The 11,219-nt window shown below is 37.8% G+C and overlaps 1 protein-coding gene across 4 annotated transcripts in view; it reads right to left on the reverse strand.

Annotated features, from left to right (window-relative positions):
• Positions 1 to 11,219, reverse strand: part of LOC107752004 (septin-6) — a 35,489-nt gene that overhangs the window by 9,083 nt on the left and 15,187 nt on the right. For all 4 annotated transcript variants that reach the window (XM_016567834.1, XM_016567837.1, XM_016567833.1 and 1 more), the window contains exons 4-8: positions 9,738 to 9,924; positions 7,253 to 7,414; positions 4,394 to 4,490; positions 1,651 to 1,819; positions 1,135 to 1,267 (exon numbers count right to left, since the gene is read on the reverse strand). In XM_016567834.1, the coding sequence (XP_016423320.1) occupies positions 1,135 to 1,267; positions 1,651 to 1,819; positions 4,394 to 4,490; positions 7,253 to 7,414; positions 9,738 to 9,924 (748 nt within the window). The remainder of the gene's footprint in view (positions 1 to 1,134; positions 1,268 to 1,650; positions 1,820 to 4,393; positions 4,491 to 7,252; positions 7,415 to 9,737; positions 9,925 to 11,219) is intronic.

The raw sequence follows: 11,219 nt of genomic DNA on the forward strand, positions 1-11,219 counted from the left end.
AATCCGCAGGTTCGGTTTGGCCCCCCCCAAACTCAAACGTCAAGCTACGCCTATGACATGTCATTTCGGTCTCTACGTTATGGTCGCGCTCTCTGTATCACGCACAGCGGAGTTCCGCCCGATGCGCGCGCTCACGCAAGCACACACAAGTGAGCACACTCCCACTCCCACTAGTATTTGTAAATATTAAACCGCAAAACGACTATTTAAATATTAATTCTGCGAGTCTCTGTGTTAATTAATGGGGCAGACGTGCGGTTTTGTTTACTTCTCGTACTGAAGAGCGCGTGACGCTTCCGGTGATATTAACGTCTGCCGTCTCACTAATGAGGACATAAATACATGAACAACATCTCCAGAACTGCTCTGAGAGTCACTTCATGAGCATTTGACCGTTTCATTTGAGTAAAACTATCCTCATATCCATATCATATACACACAGAAATGTAACGGTATTCACAGCAACCCGTCAAAATAAAAGTTCGGTTTAACTTGAAGACATTGCAGCAGAAATATATTAGCCTACTATTGTTCAGTAGAATGTAGATAATAGGCTACTACTACTGCTACTAAAATTATTAAAACTTTATTTTTAAGGAAAAATCATACAATTTTTCTTCAATGTTTTAATTGTAATATTAAATCCCCTTTATTTTCCAAAAAATGAAATTGTTTAATTTTCATTAAGTAAAAGATAAATTAAATTCATGTTTTATGCCTTAAAAATGTAAATACACAACACAGAATTTCTGAGGGAAAAAAAATCATAAGGCTATTGTAAGAATAAATGAAACTTGTTTTTATGCTTTCAAATAATTAGACATGCTAAAACACAGAATTTGGTAACAATAAAACATAAGTTTGGAAAAAATAAAACAATTTTGAGCCCTAAACATGTAATTTTTGTTAAACTTTTAATAAATTGATGTTAAACTGTTTAAGTTTCATGATTTTAATTAATTAGACATGCTTTTTGATTAATACAATTTAATTTAACCATTAAAAAGGAGTCCAGAAAAATTAAAACGAAAAGAAAAAAAAACGGAATCTCCCCACCCCCCTACCCCCCAAAGCCGTAAACCTAGGGGAAACACTAAACTGCTATAATTACGGTCTTCAAACAAACAAACAAACCTCCTTTTCTGCCTCTTTCAGCTCTCCCTCCTTCTCTTTGACTCTCTGGACAAACATCTGCCTCATCTCCTCCTCTTTCTTCTGCAGCTCACCCATGAACTCATTCCTCTTGGCCTCGTATGTTTCCTGGAGGCTGAACACAACAAACCACACACAAAAGCTCTTTTTAAAGGTATAGTTAACTTAAAATGAATTAAACTGCTGAGATTAAGCTGCTCAATTCATATGGATTCGTTTCACAATGCCTTTATAATCTTCTTGGATCTTTTAGGTTTTGGTTACTTGGACTTTTAATGAAGGATCTCTCAGGTTTCATTAAAAAAATAAATATCTTAATGTGTTTTGAAGATGAACCAAAGCCTTATGGGTTTGGAATGACATGAGGGTGCATACATGAGTGAACTATCCCTTTTACCATTCATTTATCTCTATAAATGCAGACTATAAATGTGTCTGTCATAGGTTGTGGTGGAGAACTTTTTCCAGATCATTCGGTGTGACTGTGACCCTCTTCACCTGAAGGGTTTGCTGTCAGGGTCGGTGTCTTTGAATCCCATCTCCTCCAGCTTGCAGCGGCGGTATAGCTCATAGTGGCGAGTGTGAGTCTGCTCTCGCAGGTCCTCCATGTTGACCCTGATCAGCATTTCTCTCAGCTTCACAAAATCACAGTGATTCTCATTCTCCACTGGAAAACACAAAACACATGATATTCAATAGAAAATGCCCACCAATGACTGCCACCATCATATTGGGATATGAAAAGAGAAGGGAATAACTTCCTCCTGGACATGCCATACACATTAATTACCACATTGCCTTCAAGGGTGGAGTTAGTCTAAGATTTAAAGATCTGGGTAGTTTATGGAAAAGTTGCAGATGGGTAGTTGACATGATATACTATCCTAAGTAACAGTGGTACGACAATTTTTTATGCCTGTGTTTAATTCTTATAGGTAGGTATGTAACGATTCACTCAACTCACGATTCGATTCAATTCACGGTTTTGATTTCACGATTCGATTTTCTCACAATTTTTTTAAACAAAATGAGATTGAAGACATTATACAGTAAATGAAAAGGTGTCGTTTTATTAGGCTATTGCTGCACGTTTCTTTGTGAAATTGAAATATAACAAAACTAAATTGAAATTTTAAAACAAACCCCACGAAACAGCAGACGAGCTGAATGAGACGCAGATTCACTCTGACAGCAGGTGGCGCTTATGAACAGCAATGAAACTTTATTGAATATTTGAATTTAAAAAGAAAAAATCTTGCAAGACTGTAAAAAAAGAATGTGATCAAAAATAAATGCTCATTAGAAATGGTGACCATTTACAGAACTTAAAATAGACACTTTTTAAAAGTGTCTATTAGACGCTTTTAAAAATAGACACTTAAAATACATTAATTTTAACATCTTGATTTTATGAAAAATTTTGATAGCCTTCTTCCATTTCAGACCACTGATACAAGGACATGACCTCTTTTAACAGTCAGTTTGTATAACTGACCAGCTGTGATCTAGTATTATTAACACTACCAACATTACCTGCAGCTGTTATTGTAACAGTATAAACAAATAGATTTTTTACATTTGCTGAAGAAATCGTGAGTGGACCTTGTCTGTGCAAAACTAGGCGCCACAGTGCTGGGGTTTTCTGGGTGGTTGCCAGGGCGTTGTTAAAGGGTCAGTTCACCCTAAAATGAAAATTCTGTCATGAATTACTCACCCTCATGTCGTTCCAAACCCGTTAGATCTTCATTCATCTTCGAAACACAAATTAAGATATTTTTGATGAAATCCGAGAGCTTTCTGACCCTTCATAGACAGCAACGCAACTACCACGTTCAAGGCTTGTTCAAATAGTTCATGTGACATCAGTGGTTCAACCTTAATTTTATGAAGCTACGAGAATACTTTTTGTGCGCATAGTAAACACATGCATGGTACACATGCATGGTCGTGAATGCGTGTCAAAGACTGACAGAGAAGAGAAGAAATTGTTGAATAAAGTCGTTATTTTTGTTTTCTTTGCACACAAAAAGTATTAATGTAGCTTCATAATATTAAGGTTGAACCACTGATGTCACATGGACTATTTTAACGATGTCCTTACTACCTTTCTGGGCCTTGAATGTGGTAGTTGCGTTGTTGTCTATGCAGGGTCAGAAAGCTCTTGGATTTCATCAAAAATATCTTAATTTTTGTTCCGAAGATGAACGAAGGTCTTACATGTTTGGAGCGACATGAGGGTGAGTAAATAATGACAATTTTCATTTTTGGGTGAACTAACCCTTTAAGGTGTTCAAAGCATTTTTTAGTGCACTGCTATGTGGTTGCTTACTGTCCCGTCGAAGGAGCTCATCCCCAACTGTCTTTGATATTGTAGTCTCTAGTTATGGCTTGTGGCCTTCTCTCAATCTAAGTTTACAGGATTTTTTCCAGCTCACTACCTAATATACATTTGCATAGAAAATGCATCCCTTTCTGCATGGTTTTAATACCTTAACTTACTTTTAACACGTAACATTGACCTTTAAATAAGTAAACTATGTGCCATGAATCACAAGTAAACATTTGACACACAGCGGCAGTGATGCATGAAAACACACGCATCACATATATGCAATTTTTTCTGAGTCTGGTCAGCCTTGCAGTAGGCTAAATAAAGTAAGAGCACGTGAGCTGCCCCGTGGCCTCATGATAGAGAGAGAGAGAGATTCAGAGTGATGTCACAGACAGCCTGATGACAGTCAGAGCACTGCTGCTATAATGTTACGCATCAAATCACTGCTAGCATACCACATGTTAACAAAGATTTCTGATTCTGAAGGATCATGTGACAAGAATAATAGCTGCTGAAAAGCTTTGCGATCACAGGAATAAATTATTTTTTTAAAATATATTCACATATAATACAGTTTGGGATAGGTTGCGCTAAAGGATTGTGATTGTGGTGCCATCAACCAATCAGTGCTGTACTGACGTAATTTTCCTGTTGCTCCACAATGATTTGTCACATGGAAATTACAGCTCAGTTTCTCATTCTGACATCCCTAATACATTAGCATTCTGCCCTGCTGTGAAAAAAATGCAAGAGAGAAAGAGGATGGTGTGTTGAATGGAAGTGTCCAGGCACAGGTACTGCAGAAAGGGAGGGACGGAATGGGTTTGGATGTCCTGAACAAAGAGGCCAGGGCCAAACAGAGGGAAGAGCTCAGTGTCACTTCCTCTAGAAGACGTGACAAGCACTTACCCTGGACAGTTCCCCAGGGGTACTGGCGTGCTCGCACCATCTTGTTCCCAATCTTCACTTCCTCAGTGCTTCCCACCACCGCAAAAGGCAAATGACCCTGTAGAGCATAAAACAATCCCACAAACAAATAATTTAACAGAAATACTCCAGTCTATTTTAATTTCTTACAGTAACAGACTTGATTATGCAACATTTAAATCCATTTAATTAAGAAATAGGCCTAAATGCTGGTCCGTGAATCCTGAAAAAATATATCATGGTTATATCACAAAACTATTAAGCAGCACCACTGTTTTCAACATTGATAATAATAATTACAAAAAAAAAAGATTTCTGAATGATTTCTGAAGGATCATGTGAAATTAAAGACTGGAGTAATGATGCTGAAAATTCAGCTTACAATCACAATTTTATAGTAAGAGACTCCTTTCAAAAACCATAAAAAAAATCTTGTCAAGACTTCTAAACAGTAGTTTAACTAAATGCATTCGTCTGTCAATCAGTATGGGTCTAAGAGAGCGTAAACACAGAGGAATAACGCAGCATCCTCCTCTCTACTTAAGTACTACATCTCACAATGGCAAAACCCTGAAAGAAATTACCTTGTTAAGACAACATTTACTAGACAAGAATGTCCTTTAAAATCACTGAGAAAAATATATGAGGGCAAATCCCACTTGAGATGAGTGGGAAGGAACCTGAGGTCAGCTATCTTTGTTATCAATGGTTAACCAGTACTGGAAGACCTCCACAGTAACCCTGCAGGCTTAGGCTGTGTAGTGAACTTACATTCATTCATGCAGCCTGCTCTATGAGTGTGTCTATCCCACAGTAAAAACATGTTGTTGTGAGAGTACACTGAAGAAGAATGCCTCTCCTTTTGTGCTGTCATTTCCTGTGAGCAAACACAAGCAGGAAAGCTGGACACCATATGGACTCTCTCACTTAAACTGCTGAACTGTGATGTGAAATGAGAACTGGACAAGCACTGAACTATAAAATATGGCTGTGTTGTCTCCAAGCAAAACAGGACATGGTACATTTGTGATTGATTCTATTTAAAAGGATTTCAAGTGGAAGAGGAACGCATCATTCTTAATCGTTTCTGTAATCAAATAATACAAAAATAGTTTAAGTACATTTTGTTCTCTTATTTAGCACATAGTAACTAGATTTTAGACTTAGAAACACAAAGGCCAAACCTTTTCTCAACTATCTGCACAATTTCAGGTATCACTCATAGCAGAAACAAATAAAATGTGGGATGAGTTGCACACCAAAGCTTAATACTTTAGGGTTTGGGGCCTGTTTTTTGTATAAGCAATATTAATAATTATTACTCAATTATTACTACACATTAAAAGAACATCATGTTACAGTGCTTCCCATCCATAAGCTCTAACTGGGCGACCTGCCCAGGAAGATAAAATTCGAATTCCACTTTATGAATTTCTGTATTTTCTGACCTCGGTTGGAAGACCCGTGTAAATTGCGAAAATTTAAAGAGAAAGAGAGAGAGAGAGAGAGAGAGAGAGAGAGAGAGGGAAACTGGATCAACCAGTGCTTCCCATACATTGATTTATTTGTGGCGGTCCTACTTTTTTTCCATAAAAGGCACATACTGACAAACCTAGCGACTTTTTTGGATAAACCTTAGCTATTGCTCAGTTGGAAGATTTCTCCAGTACTGCCCCACGAGCGCGAGGTCTGAATTTCCCGGCGCAGTATCGCCTCTCTTAGTGTCTATTCTGTGCAGTGAGCGGCAGAGAAGCAGCGCATTCAGTTGGCAGTACCGCAGCGGACTAGTCAATAAATGAGTACAACACAGCGTTTCTAACCACCTGTCGCTTACTGACTGTTTGGGCTTATAAATATGAACATAGTTGGTCTGTTAATATGCACATAGTTTGTTATTCAGATGCCGGCAGTGCGCTGCATGAGACAAATTAATATAGCCAAAACCACCGCATATAGTCGCTCTTTAGTCTAGATATATGTTGATTTATTCAGACGATGTTGTGCATTATAAATCAGGATTTAAGGAGTATAGTGAGAGTGACTCCAGGTTAAAATGTAGTATTAATGGTTTGTGTTTAGTCACTATTTATACTTGTTTTATGCATGACAACAGAAAATGTGTAAATGGGAACAGCTTTATTGGGCATTCAGTTGTATTACAGTATGTGACAGTTCAGAGAGTAGAACAGATCTTAAGTGCCAAAACTTGTCCGAACGTAAACCTGACGCAATGACGTCATAAATATGCTAATTAACATGTGACGTTACCTGCTGCCACAAGTCTCACAAAATCCTGTGGGAAACAGTGTTTACATAACAGTAACCGAACGGTAACCAAATTTAAATGTTCATCTTGCTGAAAACCAAAAATAAAAGTTTATTTAATAATCAAATAAATTAATCAAATTTAACTGTCCCCTCTCAAATAAAAACTGTCTATAGTTGTATATAAACATTTAAATAGCACAAAGACAGTGTTTATATTGACTTTTCATGTTTCTACCCAAATTTAATTTGTTGTGAAATTTAAATGATTTATTCAAGCATACATTAAATAATGAAGACATAACGAAATACTGAAAGACAAAAATAATGCAAATAAAATGAGTATGTAATATAATGCATATATTTATCAAAATTCTCCTCCCTAGAGTTTTTCTTCCAGCTGACTAATGTGTTTTGGACATTGACTGGCTTTTCTGAGGCAAGTTGTTGTATTGACATTTTCCCATGGTTTAAACACTGATTGAGTAGTTTATCCATGTTGTGTGCACATATAAATTGATTTTGTCCCTCCAAAAAATGTTTTGGCTGAAAACGAAAAAATTCTTGGTTACTTACATTCATGGTTGAGTTGATCTCTGCCACAGTCTCATCGTCAGTGGGAAACTGGTAGATCTGGACCCCATTGCTCACCAATTCACTTGTGATCTTAATTTTGAACTTAGCAAGTTCACTCTTTGAGATGGCATCTGATTTGGCGATGATGGGGATGATATTCACCTGTACATAAGAGGAGAAAGACTTTTTGTAGGCATTTGGGAATAATCAGTAATCAGAAATTAAATCAATTTATATACACATGAATTAAGATGACAACCAAACACAGCAGTGGTCAGATGATTTCTGTGCGTATAAAACTCCAAACAGCTCTAGTGTGTAAATATTTCCCTTTCAGACAGCTAACTTTCAACCACTCAGGCAGTAAATAACTAAATACAGATAAATAAACTAAATACAGCAACTCAAATCAACCTCAGAACATCTGGCTAAGTCCAGACAAATATAGACACTCAGCTTTTCTCCTGTTATGCCTGAGCAAATGGAATAAATGGCACACAGAGAGCAGAAAAACGACTGCATCTACTTCACGTGCAGAGGCTGCTGCAGACACATGTATTTGCACAAATAGACTACTCTTTTAGAAAACGTTAAATAGGAGCAGTTAATGCAATTAAAATGGACTCCATAGAACGATGTGCAAGCTTACATAAGCTCATCCTGCTCACATCTGAACGTGCCTCAAACTGGAACAGAATTAAGCATATGCAGCTATTTGACATTCACTTTGAAACCAATTCAGAGAGGGTGTTTAAAGGCCTAGTTCAGCTAAAAATAAACATTTGCTTCTTTAAAGCTTGAGAGCCTCAGCCTTGAGAACCTCACTTTCATTATATAGAAAAAATGGCCTAGATGTTCTTTAAAAATTCATTTTGTGTTCCACAAAAGAAAGACAGTTTTGGAACAACATGAAGTTGAGTAAATTATTATTTTTTTGGATGAATAATTCCTTTAATCTCAAGTCTCATGGGGGTTAAAAACTAACTATGCAGGATAAGTGCTAACCATGCTAATGGGTGGGGAGTAGTCTCGCGTAGCCAGACCTTCAGACTGACGGCTGAAGGTCTTGAATTCATGGCAGCTTTCATTGGCCATGGGTCGCCCATGAGGCCGTTTGACCGACATGTCAAACAACCAATCAGTTCGTTTCGTTCAGCATCACGTTTCGGGCGTGGAAATGTCGCCACAATAACAGACCGGTGTGTAAAACTCTCGGACGTATTTTAAAGATTCTATGCCGCAAACTTTAAATATTTCACATACTTTTGAAAATCCAGTGTTTAGTTGATCCTGATAAGCGCTCGTCGTCACAGTTGTAAACACGACGGCTTTCTTCTTTCGTGGGGGGGGGTTGGCGGCAAGGCATCTTTTTTTCCAGGCGGAACGTTAAAGAACGCGACACACGCGTCTCCCGGAAATCCTGTATAATTCGACCAATCCGACGACGACTTCGAAACTCCTGAAGTGTTTCCACTTTTGTGTGCCATAAGCATCAGATGTTTAGCCAACGGTCCGTGGGCGTGACGTCTGAGGCTGAGACTAGGTGGGGAGGGGCGGTTATAATCAAACACCTCTCTCTAACACACAAGTGCACATATGGAGTGCTCTGATCCCACTCACTCAATTTTTACACTCCTGCCTCCCACACCACCATCTAAATACTATTCTCAGTAGCCTGGCCACTAGTTTTACGCTTTGTCTGTTCCCTGTAATTTACTACTGATGAATTGTGAGGTTAACACAGGCACTTTAAATAAAGGTTTAGCCACAGTGCAAGTAAACAGGAATCTCTTCTCAAACATACGAGGCAACTGTTAGGCTCAGCTTCAGATCTCCACACGGAGACGCGTTTAGCTGTATATGCATAAATTTTGTATCGTATAGGCGTTTCGTCCACACGGATCTGGCGTTTTGGGAGAGTGAAACCGATATTTTTTGAAACCGGGTCTCACCCAGCCCACGTCTCGCCCCTAGTCAGACACCGCTACGTCACGTAACGGCAACAAAAACATGAACAAACACTGAACGAATCTTTGTTCAGGGTGTCTGTGCAGCACAGATAGAGATGAAAAAGAATGCAGTATTACACAGCTGACCTTCACTGACTCCATCTACACAGCTCCAATGACATTAAATATGGCATTGCCATCAGCTGAATGCTTAATAGCCCACATCTTAAAACATCAACTGCTCTGCACAGTAAAACAGTAAATAATGCTAAGCCACATATATAGCAGACATTAATTAAATAAAAGCCTATTTTTGTAATAATTCAATAAAAACATGATTATTATTATTATTGGTTAAAAGATCAAAGTTATTTTTGCTAGAATAAAAAAAAAAAAATCACAAAGTAATGTATTTTTGATAGCCCACTGCATTAAATACTGTACCGACTAAGAGATTTCTACCGTTGACCATATTGTCATATTGATCAGTCATAAATGTGATCAGACATTTGTTAAAAATAAAATACATCACTAACCTTACTGTCCAACTTCTTCATAGTAACCAGGTCAAGGGACTTTAGCGAGTGTCCAGTGGGAGCGATGAAATACAGACAGGCGTGGATCCGAGTATCATGATAACTGTGTAGGGTGCGTTTAATCTTCAGTTCCTCCTGAAGGTATGCTTCAAACTGAGCATCGATAAACTCCACAATAGACTTGTAACTGCAAGTTGAACAATGAAAAACATGGAAATAATTACTTGCGGCCAAAAGAAACACACAAACTTAACACTCACACGTAAGTAAGATTAGTGTTAATGTACAAAGAGTTTAAAGCTTCAGGCTTATTACAGAGCTGTAAAATAAAACTCTGTGAGCTTTGATGGGAAAAAGTACTGGTTCAGGTATCTATAAATAGTTGGAAAGCTCAAGACTCATAAAAGTGCATCTTCAGGCAAAATAAAGCTCGTCACAACCATTCAGCTTAATAACATGCTGTTTCAGTCAAATCTGAACACCATGAAAATCATTTATAACTGGCACTTTCTTAGCCCACGGCATCAGAACCCTGAAAGTGGGGTTATATCTGGTTTCATGATGCCATCCAAACTTTATATTATATTGAGCTCTGCACACGAAAGTGTCACATGACATGACAGAGATCAAGAAAAGCAGGAACAACAAAATTCCTTTTATTGTGAGTTTTTTTTCTTATGAAAAATGCCACAAAGACTATGAAGTCCCAAAATAAACAGGGGCTTTAAAGAGTAGTGAATCCTCTGTAAAATCTTTTAATTTATCAGTAAAAAGTAATCATTTATTGTTGTGCAATTTAAAAAAATCCAACACAATGTTCTTTGTAGTCATGACTAATGACAAATAAAGCTGATCATGGTTTCTCATCTGAGGTTTATTATCTATTATGAAACATACTAGACTGAATTTGATATATAAATTATTATTATTTTTTAATAATAATAATTACGTTTATAACAATATGTTTCACACACACTGACAATTAAAACCAACAATGTGTTATTAATGATAAATAGTAGGGGTGCTCCGATTGATCGGCTACCGATCACTATCGGCCGATAATCGTTTTGGGATGATTGATCGGCGGTCTCTGAAAAGTCCGATCTCAAAAAAACGATCGAGCTGATGATGCTGCCGTGAGAAGGTTTGACACGACATGCAGCGGCACCGTCTCAGTCTCTGTCCGGCGCGGGTGAAATCATTATAATGCTGAAGGTGAGGTACTCTTATAAAGTAATTTGAAAACCTTGTGTGAGACGTAATTTCACAAACAGTGCGAGTCAATCAGCGTGTGCGCTCTCTCTCAAAATACGCAAATGTCTTTAAATCTCCACATCGCATCTGCACTATAAGCGAGCTGCACGCTGCACAGTTGACACAGGAATTGTCACTTGCACAATCGAGGCAGTGTCTCATGTCACTAAAGTTTATAAATTGCATTACATTTTAATTCTTGCCAGTGTTTAACCATTCAGCGCTCGC

Source organism: Sinocyclocheilus rhinocerous, unplaced genomic scaffold, assembly GCF_001515625.1.
Source record: "Sinocyclocheilus rhinocerous isolate Xijiao unplaced genomic scaffold, SAMN03320098_v1.1 scaffold662, whole genome shotgun sequence".
Lineage (NCBI taxonomy): Eukaryota > Metazoa > Chordata > Actinopteri > Cypriniformes > Cyprinidae > Sinocyclocheilus > Sinocyclocheilus rhinocerous.